This window comes from Cnephaeus nilssonii, assembly GCF_951640355.1.
Source record: "Cnephaeus nilssonii genome assembly, chromosome: 4".
Taxonomy (NCBI): domain Eukaryota; kingdom Metazoa; phylum Chordata; class Mammalia; order Chiroptera; family Vespertilionidae; genus Cnephaeus; species Cnephaeus nilssonii.
Window position 1 is genome coordinate 12,521,587 of NC_137075.1, and position 16,987 is coordinate 12,538,573.

Genomic DNA, 16,987 nt, shown 5'->3' on the forward strand with positions numbered 1-16,987 from the left:
AACAAAAACAGTCTCATACTAGTGAGCACAAAATAAAATCACAGCCAAAAATCCTAACAGAGCTAGCTGATCAATACAGTATAGCAGTGAGAAAAACATTCTATTTCAATGACAGAACAAACCCACGATGACACACGCTATTAAAATGTTTTGTTATTTGTAGACACTTTTTTGTCATTCCTTAATCTTCTTAAACTTTTCTGTTACCTATTTCCATATTGAATGACATCTTATTTTCACTCATGGCTCTTGGGTAACTGAGGTTTCTTTGGTTAGTGTTTTAGTTCACAAAGAATTTTTTTATCTTTCTTTCCCACAAATGGAAATCAGACAACAGTGATTTTCTGACACCTGAATTACTTGGTGCTGGAGAGTGGACATTTAGCAAAATGGTAATCCTTTTGAAGTCCATCTTTACAAGATGAACGACTGGTGTCATTACAAAATAAATCTTAATTATTTTTAATGTCATACGTGTCACACTAAAAATAGTATTAATAGTACTTATATTATTAATAGTATTTTTTTTTGTTAATCCTCACCCGAGGATATTTTTCAGGTGATTTTTAGAGAGAGTGGAAGGGAGGGGGAGAGACACAGAGAGAGAAATATCGATGTAGAGAGAGACATATCTATTGGTTGCCTTCCACAAATGCCTTGGGACCCTTCAGCCCCCGGCTGACACTATCCACTGAGCCAAACCAGCTAGGGCACTTTTGCACTATTTTTAATGTAAAGATAGATAGATCAGATGTTTCTGTCTATATATGAAATGATTTGTGTTTCTTTGCCTATAAGTCATAGAATTGTATACCTTGAATGATTTACTAAAATAAAGCATGTGCTTCCTCAAGGACTCCTTTACAATTTCTTAGTTCTTTTAAGCCTTTCTTTATGGTAAGGCAACGTGAGGCTAAGACTAGGCTTAGGAAACTTCTAGGAAATATTCCTCTTGAGATAACTTAGAAAGAAGTATCTCAAGATTTTAAGTTATATAATATTCTGAATATTAAGATTTGAACTCACACAAAACTATTAATTATCCTATCTTTTTACCTGAAATACTCAACTAAGCTTTAATTATTATTACAACTGATTCAAAATATCACCAAGAATCTATTACATACTAGTGGCCCGGTGCACGAAATTCGTGCACATTAAAAGGGGATTAATTAAAGGAATATTTTAATGTTGCTATTTGCCCTTTCTCTATAATAGAAGTGTCAGAGATGAAAGAAAATTTGTAAAATGTATAAGAAAATCTTCCTCCTGTCAGAGTATGGGGCATGCCGTGTGACCCAGAGTCAAGTCCCCGAACACACGCAGCCCCTAAAAATCATGCTAGACCCAGACCCAGTTGGCCCCACCCCCATTGGGCAAGATCCAGACCCGGCTGGCCCCACCCTTGTCAAGCCCCGCCGGGCGGGGGGTGCAGCCTCAGGTCTCCTGGCCTGGTGCCGGGCGTGGGGCATAGCCTCAGGTCCCCCATCAAGCCCTGCCGGGTGGGGGGACATAGCCTCAGGGCCTCCGTCAAGCCCCGATGGGCAGGGGGCGCAGCCTCAGGTCCCCCGGCGCCAGGGTGGGAGGCGCGGCCGGAGATCCCCTGGCCCAGCACAGGGGTGGGGGCACACCTTGAGGTCCCCCGTCAAGCCCCGCCGGGCGGGGGACGTGGCCTGAGGTCCCCTGCCCCAGCCCAGCGCCATGCAGCCTCAGGTCCCTGCTGACTGCTTGTTAAGGCTCGTTACGGGAACTCAGCCCCCGCTGTGGGTGCAGCCATCTTGTGTTACGGAAACCTCACCTCCGCTGTGGATGTTGCCATCTTTGTGATGGCATGACAGTCAATTTGCATATTACCTCTTTATTAGATAGGATGATCCAGATGACTAACCTATATACTGTGATAACAGCTTAAACAGTTTTCATAATATGGCAACCAGAAAATAGATTCCCCATTATTTTTTTTAAAACCAGGTCATTGTAAATCTCTTTCTTCCTAAATTGGAATGTTAGGTTTCTTTGTCTTTCTCACAGAGCACATGAAAAATTTTCTTTGATAGAAATTAATTAAGCCAAGAACACGGTTTCTACTATGAAATGCAAATTTCCCAAACACCAGGCTTTCTTTTCAAAATATAAAACAACAGGTCACAGTCCTTAAATGTCAAGTAAAGTCCAAAGGCTGAACAAAGGCCCTCAAAATACAACTTCAGGATCTATAGTATTTAACTATCTTAGAAGCTGATGTCACTAAATATTTCAGTGTGGATGATCAAGTGAGTAAAGACGGACCTTTACTAAAACACATGAAATTTTTTTCTCATACTGCAAAACCCAGAAGTCAAGTAGCCTCAGGTCCCCCATCAAGCCCTGCCGGGTGGGGGACATAGCCTCAGGGCCTCCGTCAAGCCCCGCTGGGCAGGGGGCGCAGCCTCAGGTCCCCGGGCGCCAGGGTGGGAGGCGTGGCCTGAGGTCCCCTGGCCCAGCACAGGGGTGGGGGCGTACCTTGAGGTCCCCCGTCAAGCCCCGCCGGGTGGGGGATGTGGCCTGAGGCTTTACATCATAATATAAGAGTGGAGGAAAAGCTCAAATGTTAAAGATCACAAAACCTCTTTCTTTTTCTTAGAGGGCCCTCTCAGGTATGTGAAATTATTCTGTCATGATGAGTATCAGAGAGCTCCAGCTTGCAAGTCCAGGTAGCTGAAAAGATACTTTGTAAAAGAGGCTGCTCAAACTGTGGCTAAGATAGCAACTGCAGAAAGAACTGAAGATTGGATTAAAATGATCTGCTTTAGATGTATTACCACTGCCTAAAAGCAATCACATTTACTGCTCTGTCCTTATGTGAAATAAATAGAAGTATTTTCCAACTTTTTTTTTTCTTCAGAGTAAATTTGCTTGACCTTAGATTCTCACCCCTTCTCAATTCACCTGTGAAGCTAATGCCTGCCTGAGCTAAAAAATACACTTTTGAGTTTACTTAGACCTAGCTGACCTAGACAATTACCTCAAACCTTAAAGTAGAATGTTTAAGTAATTACATTTTAAAGATGGTCACCACACTTTGTAAATTAAACCTAAATATTTAATCTAGAAATTTAAATTTAGAAACATATACTCTCTTCTGGTATTTGACTTTCTGATTTTATGCCTTTTCCGATTTTTCCAAATGAGAGCTGTATTGTCTCTGGTTGATCTTATTACACAGTTATGTCTCTTAATGGCTGATCTTTTTAATAAGGCATTCTTACAAACAACTACATTCTTAGTGTGTTGATATAATCACATAACTACATGTTATAGTTATCGTCATTATATACTGTAGTCACATCTCATACCTTAAACCGAAACCCTTCCACTGGTTAGTGGTGGTCCTTCTACTTTGGGATTTTAAATGACAACAAAAGCAATCACCAAACAGTCTTGGGTATGATTACAGAAAAACAAATAAAAGAAAAAGACAACGTTAAAAGGCAGTTGAAAACCAGTAAAAAGAAGGGCCCTAAAACAAGGCATCCATGCAAGTGCTCCCATGGCACTTGTTTAGTTTATTAAAATAATAATAATAATAAGGCTTCCTGCTTTGGTAGAACCTGTTTTGATATTGTGAAAATTAACACATCATATATATGAGCCCAGATTCTAAATAATGCCAGGAATACCCAGACTCTAAGACCTTGGAGGCCATGAGAAGACAAGTGGTCAGCAGGGCTGAATGCTTACCTTGATCGAGCTTCAGCCAGGAGTGGCGGGTCACCAGAGTGGCTTGGGGAGGCTGGCTGCCCAGGTGAAGAGAGGGGCATGCTGTGCATTTGCTTTGGGGACTTTGGCACTTCACTGAAGGAGCAGTCTTGCCCGCAAAACTGGAAGGATGAGGAACTCTCAACTGTGGGGGGCAGGTCCAGGGCCTGCTGCCCAGTGGCATTCAGCTCTTGACCTCGTCTTTGGTTTTCCATGTTTAGCAGCACCTCTGTGTTGGAAACACCATCCCTGGCATGGAGGGCATAGTCCTGGGATTCAGCCACACAGGTTTTGAGCCTTGGGATCTCAGTGCTGGAGTATAGAGAACTGAAATCTTTGCTTGACTCAGCCGGCCTGTCACTTTTTCCTCCCCTTTTCTCAACAGCATCTGGCTCCCTCCTGGACTTGGTATATCGAGACAAAGATTCGGAGTCTGCTTCAGAATCCAGGGCTAGCCCGTATTTTTCTGCCAGTTGCCGTCTCCTCTCCGCTTTGTACCTTGCAATCCTTTCAGCTTTGGACTCAAGACCCTGGGTGTCCATACCTGAACTATAGGATGAGTCACCATGGACACCTGAGGTTTCTGTGCAGTGTTTAGGTTGAGTCTGCTTTTCTAAAGAAGAATCAGAAGTTTCTTCCTCTTCATTTGATCGGCCTACAAGAAGATCACATGAATAATAAATATAAATTTAAGTAAAGATATATTTACTATACTCTGTTATGTACATAATACACACTTGAGCACACAGGCTGTGAAGGACCAGTTTCTCACACAGGTGGATCAGCTACATGGTTACCTGGGATGTTGGAGGTTAGAGATCTGCAGTGAAATACATAAAGGCTGGGAATGTTCTATGGGCTCTGCAAGTCATGTAAAGCAAGGGCTAAACTAAAGCTCAGTCCCTCATTCCTGAGAGCTCTTCAGTCCTTGCCCAGGGCTTATATCCTCTTACTAATATACTGTTTTTTATTTCTGAGTTTAATATTTTGTGAGTGAGACCAGAGGATGAGTTCAGAGCCCTCTAGAAAAAGATGATATTTGAACTGCTGTAATCTGACAAGTGAGAAATTGTGGTTTCATAGGATCTGAGAATAACCATAACAATAATGGCCCATGTCAGTGTTCACCAGGTTTTTTAAAATAGAAGTGGATTTTTCCAACTGCAGCACACATGCTTGACATAGAAAATGTCTACCATGAAAACATAGGAAGGTAAAAGTCCAAATCACCAGTAATCACTAATTTATAATAATCTACCTAATAAAAGAGTAACATGCTAATTGACTGTACTTTCATGACGCCCACCAGCCAATCAGGAGTAAGTATGCAAATTAACCCAAACAAAGATGGAGGTTAATTTGCATACACAGGTGCTGAGCGGCTGGGGGCAGGGTGGGACGCTTGTGTCATCGCCATGGTGATGACGCAGGTGTTCTGCACCACCCCAGCCATTCCGGGCCTCTGGGTAGCGTGGGAAGGCGGAAAGGCGGCTCCAGCCAGGGTGAAGGGGAAGGAAGCCAGGGGAAGGAAGGCCCATTCTTGCACGAATCTTTGTGCATCGGGCCTCTAGTTCAATTAATAAATTAGTAATTTACCAAACATTTCTATTTAGTCCTTCTAGTCTTTTATATAATTGATTTTTTTTTCTATATAGAATCATTTTTATATAATATTCATGTTCTAGATAAAACACTTTCCTATACTTGGGACTCTTATTTTGAAGACATCATTCGTTTAAGGCTTTTTAATATCCTATCCAATAGGCATGCATCATTAATTTAACCCTTTTTTTATTACTGGGTATTTAAGTTGTTTCTGTTTTTTAATCAGTCTGATTCTCCTGATTACTATCTCAACAGACCTGTAAAACTGCTTTATCAGGAGGTACAACTTTTTTTTTTTTTCCTTCACTCTTTTTTTTTTTTTTAATTTAAATTCTTTATTGTTTAAAGTATTACATGAATCTTTTTTCCCCACTGACCACTCCCTGGCTACTCCCACCCCCTAGTACATGCCCTCACCCCTCTACTGTCTGTGTCCATTGGTTATGCTCATATGCATGCATACAAGTTCTTTGGTTGATCTCTTACCCCCAAACTCACTCCCTGCCTTCCCCTGAGGTTTGACAGTTCGTTCAATGCTTCTGTGTCTCTGGCTCTACTTTTCTTCATCAGTTTATGTTGTTCATTATATTCCACAAATGAGTAAGATCAGGTGATATTTATCTTCCTCCGATGGGGTTATTTCACTTAGCATAATGCTCTCCAGGTCCATCCATGCTGTTACAAATGGTAAGAGTTCCTTCTTTTTTACAGCAGCATAGTATTCCATTGTGTAGATGTACCACCGTTTTCTAATCCACTCATCTGCTGATGGGCAGTAGGGCTGTTTCCCAATCTTAGCTATTGTAAATTGTGCTGCTATGAACATAGGGGTGCATATATCCTTTCTGATTGGTGTTTCTGATTTCTTGGGATATATTCCTAGAAGGGGATTACTGGGTCAAATGGGAGTTCCATTTTTAATTTTTTGAGGAAACTTCATACTGTTTTCAACAGTGGCTGCACTCTGTTTTAATATACATGCTCGACTGTCAAATTCATTTCTATAAAGTCTACATCAATTTACACGTGAATCTGCACTATATACTCTCCTCTTATAAACATTGAGGGCTAATTTTTAAAATTTCCTTTTGATTACTAGAAAAAGAGAATAAACACATTTTTCTATTGTTTACTAGTCTTTTTCTTCTCTGAAATACCTGGTCAAGCTTATTGCTCTGTATTCTATTAATTCATAGTGTCATTTTTATTGGTTTGTGTCAATGTTTATAGGAGGAACATGAGTCTTATCTTATAAATATTTCAAACTTGCTTAACTTTCTTGTGAAGTCTACTTGTAAGATTTTCTTTGGAGTACATATGTTAATCATTATGTAGTCAAGTCGATTGACCTGGTCATTTGTGATTTCCACAGCTGTTTCTATGTTTTGAAAGTCCTTTTCAATTCAACTTAAATTATGTATTCACCTACATTTTCATGTTTTTTATTTTATTTAAATTAATCATGTAATTAATTGGAACTTACTTTTATATTTAGTGTGAAGTGAGAAGAGAAATATGTTCCCTACCCCACCCCACAAGCACCCATTTTTTCCAAGAACAATTTATTGAATAACTCTTCCTTTTTTCACTAACATGTGATGCTTAAATGGTCTTATAATACACTAGAGGTCCAGTGCATGAAATTCGTGCATTAAGGGGGGAATCCCTTAGCCCGGCCTGTGCCCTCTCACGGGACCCCCAGGGGATGCCTGCCTGCTCTCTGCTCTTTAGCGCTGCCACAGGGCGGGAGAGGCTGCTGTCACTGCCGCTGCGCTCGCCAGCCGTGAGCCTAGCTTCTGGTTGAGCAGCGCTCCCCTCGTGGGAGCACACTGACCACCAGGGGGCAGCTCCTGCGTTGAGTGTCTGCCCCCTGGTGGTCAGTGTGCATCATAGCGATTGGTCATTCTGCCATAATGGTCGCTTAGGCTTTTCTTATATAGACTAGAGGCCCAGTGCACGAAATTCGTGCATGGAGGGGTGTCCTTCAGCCCGGCCTGCACCCTCTCCAATCTGGGACACCTTGGGAGGTGTCCAACTGCTGGTTTATTCGGACATCCCTCTCACAATCTGGGACCACTGGCTCCTAACCGCTTGCCTGCCTGCCTGCCTGCCTGATCACCCCTAACTGCCTCTGCCTTCCAGCCTGATCGCTGCCTAACTGCTCCCTTGTCAGCCTGATTCACCCCCAACTGCCCTCCCTTGCCAGCCTGGTTGCCCCCAACTGCCATCCCCTGCTGACCTGGTCCCCCCCAACTGCCCTCCCCTGCTGGCCTGGTCCCCCCCAACTGCCCTCCCCTGCTGGCCTGGTCCCACCCCAACTGCCCTCCCCTGCTGGCCTGGTCCCCCCCAACGGCCCTCCCTTGCTGATCTGTTTGCCCCCAACTGTTCTCCCCTTCTGGCCATCTTGTGGCAGCCATCTTGTGGCGGCCATCTTGTGACAATGTGGTGGCGGCCATCTTGTGATGACATGAGGGCGCGAGGGTGCGAGGGCCACCTAGGCTTTTCTTAGTATAGATGGTTTCTGGTTTCTCCCCCAGAAAGGGGTGTTGGTCTCACTGCATGATGTTATTGGTTTGCATATCTCTATAGTTTCTGATCACTTATGGCATGAAAACTTGAGAACTAAGATTTTAAAAATTACATACACGAAGAATTAAAAATAGAGTACCAAGTTTATAGCCAGAAATAAACCCTCGTGTGTATAAAAGGTTAATCTATAATAATAAAAGCGTAATATGCAAATTAGACCGGACGTCCTTCTGGACGAAGTCAGGGTTGCGAGGGAAGCCTGGTCCCAGGTGCTTGGCTGGAGGCAAGCCCAGGTCCTGGGTGCCAGAGGGAAGCCCGGTTCCCTGATGCTGGAGGGAAGCCCAGGTCCCAGTGCCAGAGGGAAGCCGGTGCTGGAAGCCAGGGGAAGGAAGGCCTACTCTTGCACGAATTTTGTGCATCAGGCCTCTAGTCTATACTAATAAAAGGGTAATATGCTAATTAGACCGGGTCAACCGGCCATCTTCTGGATGTCCGACTTCCTTCTGGACAAAGACACAGTGGCGGGGGCCGAGGCAGAGGTGGTAAGAGGCGATCAGGCCATCAGGGGAGCAAGCAGTTAGTGGTGATCAGGCCAGTGGGAGAGCAAGCAGTTAGGGGCGAGATCAGGCTGGTGCGGGGGAGCAACCAGTTAGGGGGCAATCGGGCTGGCAGGGGAGGGCATTTGGAGGTGATCAGGCTGGCTGGCAAGGGCAGTGGGGGGTGATTGGGCCGGCAGGGGAGGGCAGTTGGGGGCCATTGGGCCAGCAGGGGAGGGCAGTTGGGGGCAATTAGGCCGGCAGGGGAGTGGTTATGGGGCGATCAGGATGGAAGGCTAAAGCTGTTAGGGGCAATCAGGCAGGCAGGCAGGCAGGATAGGGCCTAAACGGTCAGTTGGACATCCCCCGAGGGGTCCCAGATTGGAGAGGGTACAGGCTGGGCTGAGAGACACCTCCCCCAGTGCACAAATTTTGTGCACTGGGCCTCTAGTCTTATATAATAAAACCCTAATATGCAAATCAACCAAACAGCAGAACAACAGGTAGAATGACCAGTCACTATGACACGCACTGACCACCAGGGGGCAGATGCTCAACGCAGGAGCTGCCCTCAACCAGTCCTGTGAGGAGGACAGAGCGGACATAAATGTGTTGTTGATATTTTTAACAAATATGTGTAATAATAAATAACTACACCTACACAATTTACTTTTGTGGAGTATCTCACTTTCCAATCCCATTAGATAAAAAGGCTATGCTGGAGCAGCCTGCCTGATGATGGCCACCAAGGATGCTCACCGGTGTGGGGGCTGGTCGGGTCTGTGGCTCGCATGTATCTGGGCGTGTCTTCTTCTAGCAGCCGGTGAGTCACTAACCCTGTGCAACTCTGCAAGAGGATGGGCTGGGTGTCCGTTTCAATTCCTTCTAAGCGCCTGGCGATTCTTTCTTTTCTGTGCAAAACACCAAAAGAAATAAATTAAAAAAAAAAAATGGAAATCAACTCTAAGGGAAAATTGAACACTGCTTTGCCAAGCTCTTCTACTTGCAAATTACATACAATATATCACTTACCTTTTCATTTTTAAAAATTCTTTCCTCTTTGCTTCAAAGATGTTTCTTAATTCTGCAACTAAAACAAAATAAAAGAATAAAGTAGTCCAGCATTTACCAGTTATCCATTCATTTTACTCCTTCATGCAACATATATTTATTGAACTCCTATTTCTGCTCTTGGCTCCCCATGTAACAGTGACACACAAAACTGACACAGTTCCTGCTTTCCTGGAGGTTGTCTCCTAGTGAGGCAGGCAGGTACCAAATGAGAGTTTACACACAAATACACACACACACACACACACACACACACACACACACACACACACACACAACAACAGGATGGGCTAAGAAGTAAAACCATAAGAATAAGGGACAGAGTGACAACAGCAGGGTGTATTTCTTTCAGGGAAGTCAGAGGAGGCCTAACCAGTAAGATCTCCCTAGCAAACAAAAATCTCAGTAACTATTTTTAGTTGTTATTAGAGTTAGGAAATGTTTTTAGCTTTTCATTGACATTTGCAACAGTAGAGATTATTACTATGGCCCATCCTACCCCCGCTCCGCATACCCATCAGCAAACTACAACAGCCAAGACTCATCACTCCTATTTCACCCTATCATTTAACCTGTAAATATCTGTAACTACCTAATTGTGTTTCCAGTGGTACCGACATTTCATGTACATTAACACAGTCTCTCAGCCCCTCCCACAGGCTTTCCCTGGGAGGAAATGTTAACATGTGTTTCCTAGCTATAATTTAGGTGCATGATGGACAAAGTGATTACTGTAATTTTCCTAGCAATACTGGATGACCCGATGAATGTTCTGATGTGATGTTGAAAGGATCTCATGTGATACTAACTACAAAGATATCACTAAGATGCCAAATAATTGTTTCTTTGGAGAAATAGCCCAATTTTTGTGGGGAATAAAGGTCTCTCTTCTGACCTCCTCCTCAGTCACAGGAATTCATGAGGGCTCATCTGAGTGGTTCCTATGGAGGACTCAGGAAGGGTTAGAGAGAGGGGTCACTGACAGTCCCCAGGACCCACAAACTTTTTAAAGGCTGAGTTAATTTTTAACTGCTTCAATTGCTACATGTGTTTTTTTTCCCAAAGTGGTCATTTTTAGTAATGAGTCAAAACCACACACACACACACACACACACACACACACACACACACACGCACACACGCACACACACGGCTTTTATACTAACTATCCTTTGTGTTCAGAGGTACAAGCCTTGTTTTTTTCATTTATTTTTAAATGATAGGCACCTTAAAATTTAAGTTAGGTTGACTTTTGTTAAGATTGTTGGCTTCAGCCGAAACTGGTTTGGCTCAGTGGATAGAGCGTCAGCCTGCGGACTGAAGGGTCCCAGGTTCGATTCCGGTCAAGGGCATGTACATTGGTTGCGGGCACATCCCCGGTGGGGGGTGTGCAGGAGGCAGCTGGTCGATGTTTCTCTCTCATCGATGTTTCTAGCTCTCTATCCCTCTCCCTTCCTCTCTGTAAAAAAATCAATAAAATATATTTAAAAAAAAGATTGTTGGCTTCAAAAGAATCTCTCTCTCACTTGGCCTTCCCAGGAACCAGAGTAGCCAGAGGCAGAGGTGTGCTTGCCCTACTATGTCAATTATGGTCCTATTTAGAAGACAAGGGTATAATGATAATGGGGCATTCACCCTGCTGCCTTTGCGGGAAGCTTGGCTAACAATGGCTCCTCAGTTAACAAATTAACTCTAGTGAGATGATATAAGCCAAAGAATATCAATTATTTATTTAAATCCCCAAAGTGGAGGATGGAGCTGTATTTTTTACAAGACTGCTCAAGAAGCTATTGAAACCAAATTCCAAGTGCTCTCAAAGGTATGCCTTATGCCTATGCCTCAAAACCGTACCTGAGAAATAGAGTATGGTTATAGGGTCCTGAGTAGCATAATGACATGCACATGCCACTTACCTTTTTTCCCCAAAACCTACTTCAACTAGGTATGCTATGGTCTGAAAGTTTATGTCCCGGACCACCCCCCCCCCCCGCAATTCATATGTTGAAATCCTGCTCCCCAAAGTGATGGTATTTGGAGGTGCAACCTTTGGAAGAGCTTAGGCTCTGGCCTCATGATTAGAATTAGTGCTCTCACAGAGCTCCCTCTCTCCTTCCACCATAAAGGATACAACCAAAGGGCAGCTATCTGCAACCCAGAAGAAGGTCCTCATCAGAACCTGACCTTGCTGGCACCCTGATTTGGTCTTCCAACCTCTGGCACAGTGACAAGTAAAATTTTGCTGTTTGTAGGCCACCCAGTTTATGGTATTTTTGTTATAGCAGTCAAAATGCATATGACAAGGTAAGGCTAAAATCTACCTATACTAATAAAAGGGTAATATGCAAATGGTTGGGATGCCCTCACGTGTAACGACCGATCAGCAGGAGGCTGCATGTGAAGCAGGCGCAGGTGGGCAGGGACTTGCAGCATTGGGGATGGGGCAGGGCCCGGCGGAGGCCTCTGCACGCCTTTGCCGGGGGTCCTCAGGCCTTGGTGTGGCCCGGCCCGGAGGTGGGGCCCGGCGGAGGCCTCCGCACAACGAGGCCTCCCACGGCTTCATGCAGCACGGAGGCGTGGGACCCCTGGCTCCGGCCACCTCTTTGGGGCAATCCATCCAATCCATCGAGGAGCCCCGGATGGTAGGTGGGGCCTACCTCTTTGGGGTGATGGATCGTGGGGCTCCTGCACTGTGACAGGGCACAGGCCAGGCTGGGGGACACCCCCCCCCCGCCCACTGAGTGCATGAATTTTTTGCACTGGGCCAGTAGTATTACTATAACACACATAGAGTGGCATATAATATCCATTGGGAAAAGTTAAGACATATGATTTTTTAAGACTGTTAAAGTCACTTTTAAGTCATTAAATTTTTAATTTTTTTTCTATAAATATGCAATTAAAGAAAAAAAGTAACCTCAGCAGTACAGTGAGAAAGCTAAACAACAAGCTCTTTCCTAACATTATTTTTTCCCATATTCTAGAAGGAAAGATCTACTAATTGTGAGATTATGCAAATGTTCCACCCACAACAAAACTATACTTTTCCTACTGCCATTACCACCCTGTTTCAGTATTCTATAAGGACTAAGATAATGTGAGAAGGGGGCAAGCTAAATGATGGTCAGAATATAGTTCCTCACAGAAACTGAAGCCCAAGAAGTCTGGGGCAGTGAGAAGAAAGAGAGGGACAGGGCAGGTAAGCCAAGTTATCTTACTCTCCATCTCTGTACTTTCTGAACAAAACAGGCTGGGCAACCCAGCAGTGAACACTGTCCCCTGTTAGCCATTCACTGCCAGGTATACGAAGTCTCGGGGTAGCATTTAGCAGACATACAGGTGCACCGCATCAGGGTCACAGACTCACAGAAGGCTGGCTCTGGGGTAGATCACAGATCACTATGGCCTTTTGAATGGGCAATATCTTTGTTGTAAGCCTTGCACTGCAGGATGGTGAGTAGCCATGGCTCTCCTACTAAATGCCAAATCATCTCCAGTTGTTGTGACACAAAAATGTTCCCATGAGTTTGCAAAGCCCCCCTTGAAATGGTACTGTCCTGGATTGAGAACCATTGAACTCAGCCCAGATATTTCCAAAAGGCAGTCTGTTCCGAGATTATGCCATAGGGTATACTAATGACAGACACCACTAGCCCATCACTGAACTCTTTTCTTTTTTTCTTTTTTTAAAAATATATTTTATTGATTTTTTACAGAGAGGAAGAGAGAGGGATAGAGAGTTAGAAACATCGATGAGAGAGAAACATCGATCAGCTGCCTCCTGCACACCCCCTACTGGGGATGTGCCCGCAACCAAGGTACATGCCCTTGACCGGAATCAAACCTGGGACCCTTGAGTCCGCAGGCCAACGCTCTATCCACCGAGCCAAACCGGTTTCGGCCACTGAACTCTTTTCAATCAAGCCTAGATTCAAACTCAAAACAATTTCAAGCCTAAAATCTTATAGTCCTCTCTGATCATGTACCGAGAAATGCAATGAGGTCATAAATCAAACTATACTTTAAATGTATCAGTGAGCTTATTGATTTTAGTGAAAATCTACAGTAAGTATATTAGAAAAGTAAAAAAAAAAAAAATCCTCCAGCAAAAATATCACCTCTCAATCTGTTCTTTCTTACAAATATATTTATCATTATCAAGATTTGCCTCATTCTTATAGACATGAGATTAGAGAAGAAAGGAATGATGTGGAAGACAAAAAGAAGTAATAGCTATCTTGAGTTTGGCTTCCTTTCCCCAAGTATATAATTTAAAAGTAAAATCAGTAAAACTACATGTAATATAATTATTCTAATATATCTATCCCATGGAAAAAGACCTCAGTTTTATAAAGGAGAATGATGCTTTATTTGAATTGGTGATGTGCTCTTTATCATCCCTTTCCAGGAAAAAAACAAACCCCTCATATGGGCACTTGTAGTCCTCCTCAGGTCCTCTCACTAAAATCTGGTCAGGTTTATCACAAACATTGGAAAAAAGCTAATACTAGGAAATTAGAATAGTTCCCCTTGCTGTAGAAATCTAATGTTGTCAGTCCACTGTTTCATTTATAGATATACCTACAGTTCTACCACAGCTATCTTCTACCTAATAGTCTTGATAATAGTTTATTATTGTTCATGGTCTATCAAAAGAAGTTTCCTTTCCTTTAAAATTTTCAGCCCTGACCAGATGACTTGGTTGGAGCATCAACCCATACACCAAAAGGTGATGGGTTTGATTCCTGGTCAGAGTACATACCCAGGTTGCAGATTCGATCCTTGGTCAGGATGCGTATAGGAGGCAACTGATCAATTGATGTTTCTCTCTCCCCCGCCTCTCTTACCCTTCCTCTCTCTCTAAAAATCAATTAAAACATATCCTTGGGTGAGGATTAACATTTTTATATAATTTCAGATTTACAGAAAAGTTAAGAGACATCCTTCATAATATGTTAACATTTTACTATATTTGGTTTATTTTTATACTCTTTTCTCTCTTCATATGTATATTTGTATGTATATAAAACACATGCACACATATTTACATATTCATTTTTATGAACCATTTAAGAGTAAGTTACAGCATGATGCTCCTATATCTTTAAATTCTTCATATTTCCTAAAAATAAGGAATAAGAATATTTTAAAAATTCAATTACACAGCCATAATTGAATTGATTGTATGCTGTGTCATAATGTATATAATTCATAAATGGTTCAGGAAATGGTAATAGTGATTAATAGTAATCCACATATAAACAAGCACAGCTGATTTACCTTCTGTTGTAATAAATTTTCTACTTTGCTTTCAAAGACATTAAGACTTTGACATGCACTACATTATCCCTTTATCATACCCATTTTTTAGTCTGCTGCCCTTGCTTGCACAATATGTATTTACGAGTCTATATTTTTAGTGATTTCTGATGGGAATTTGTCAGTTATTTTCCAAGTAAGACAATCTGAGGGGATTTGACATCAGGGCTATAATGCTACATAAAATTATTTAACTGCCTAGTTTGCTTTGTAATAATATTTAATACCAATATTCAGGTCTGCCAGGTGCTTTTCTTGGGAAACATAAGTTCTTCATTAGCTCTAAGAAACAGGCTTTCTGGTAAAGTTATTGTGGAGTTCAGTCCTCCAAACCTGAGTACACAGATCTTCTAAAGAAACATAAGTGGCAGGGGGACTGCCAAGAACTAATCTCCCTTACACTGCGTTTGACAGCTGGAGAGCACAGGCCAGGTCCAGAATATTCTGAAGCCTGACCTTCCTCTGCCCCAGGAGGAAGCACTTTAACTTCACACTTGGATGAAAGCCACTGACGTAAAGACAAGCAGCTTATAAAATAACTAATTACAAAATCAGTGTTTAAGGGGAAGGGGTGATGGCTAAGAAGTGTGGGGTTTCTCTCTGGTGAGGAAAATGTTCTAAAACTGGCAGTGGGATAGATGTACAGCCCTGTGAATGCCACTGAAACAGCCTCCTTCAAATGGATGGGCTGAATGGTATATAAAATATATCTCAGAGGAGCTATTAAAAAGGTAGAGTAATATATCTGGTGCATTTCATAATTACTAAATGGAAAATCTATTTTAATATTATAGTCTTCATATAGGTAAAGATTTTTAAATCCCTTGATTACCTGTTGGTGACACAGTTAAAGGAAGTCCCTGAGAGGAAACTCCAAGATCAATTTAGTGCTCAGTTTCACAGAAGCAAAAACCCTCACTAAATGAAGAGAAAGAAACTTCTAAACAAACATAAAACTCTGCCATTAAAAGTCCTAATTCCTATTTTTAACATTATATTGCCAAGAGCTGTTAGAATTATTAACGTATCTGTTATGATGATGAAATGAAAAATTTTCCTGTAATGCATGGTCTTTTCTAACATGCTCGCCCACATCATAAAGGTTGTGAAAAACAACTGTGAGAATTCAGGCAAAATTCAGGGAGGTAGAGCTCTGCCACCTTTTAAGCATCTTTTAGAGATTTTGTTACTTAGAAATAAAAATCTTTGACGTGTGAAAATTATGTTTTTATGACCAATTGTGATAAAATTCCTAATAAAACTGGTTACTAAGCTTATATGTTTTAAAACTTTATTATATACTAGAGGCCCAGTGCATGAATTTGTGCACGGGTAGGGTCCGGCCAGCCCAGGCCCAATCGGGGCAGATCAGGGCTGGGCCTGTCAGGAGGAGATGGTGTGAGGTTGGCCAGCTGGCCTGCCCCAATCGGGCGATCAGGGCCGGGCCGACTAGGGGAAGGGGCCGAGGGTGATTGGCTGGTGGGCCCCGCCCCCGATTGGGGTTGGGGGGCCGATTGGGGGCCAGTGGCCTAGGGGAGGGGCCATGGGTGGGGCTGGGTGGGGGGAGGGGCTGCAGGAGGTTGGCCGGCCAGCCCCAACCCCTATTGGGGTAGGGGGTGCGATCAGGGGCAGGTCAGCCAGGGGGATGGGCTGTAGGAGGTTAACTGCCCAGCCACGCCCCCTATTGGGGCTGGCTGGTTGTGGGGAGGGGCTGCAGGTGGGGCGGGCTAATCAGGGGCAGAGCGGCCAGGGGGAAGGGAGGTGGCATTTGGCTGGCTGCCCTGCTCTTGATCGGCCGCCCCCGCTCTTGATTGTCTGCCCAGCTCTTGATGGGGTGGGAGAGTCCAATCAGGGGCAGGCCAGCAGAGGGGAGGGGCTGCGAGGTTGGCCGGCCAGCCCTACCCCCTGATCAGGCCGGTTTGCTGGCCACAGTGGGCATCATAGCAACCGGTTGTTAAGGTCATTACGGCCTGTATGTGTGTGTATATATATATATATATGTATATATATGTGTATATATATATAAAGTTATAAGTTGTTAAACCTTTAGGAACTTAGCATTTCATATTGCTTTTAATTTTTCAAATCCTAATGTCTATAGTATTAAAAAAAAAAGAACTGGGATAGAGAGGAAGAGGGAGCCTTCATACAGATAGAAAAGACTTTTGCTCTATAGAACTTTGCCTAATCAG

General features: G+C 43.3%; 1 protein-coding gene across 8 annotated transcripts in view; it reads right to left on the reverse strand.

Annotated features, from left to right (window-relative positions):
- SVIL (supervillin) overlaps window positions 1–16,987 on the reverse strand; it is a 273,866-nt gene that overhangs the window by 92,936 nt on the left and 163,943 nt on the right. For all 8 annotated transcript variants that reach the window (XM_079767917.1, XM_079767916.1, XM_079767919.1 and 5 more), the window contains 3 exons: window positions 9,441–9,498; window positions 9,168–9,319; window positions 3,721–4,393 (listed from right to left, as the gene is read on the reverse strand). In XM_079767917.1, coding sequence (XP_079624043.1) covers window positions 3,721–4,393; window positions 9,168–9,319; window positions 9,441–9,448 — 833 coding nt within the window. In that variant the 5' untranslated portion in view covers window positions 9,449–9,498. The remainder of the gene's footprint in view (window positions 1–3,720; window positions 4,394–9,167; window positions 9,320–9,440; window positions 9,499–16,987) is intronic.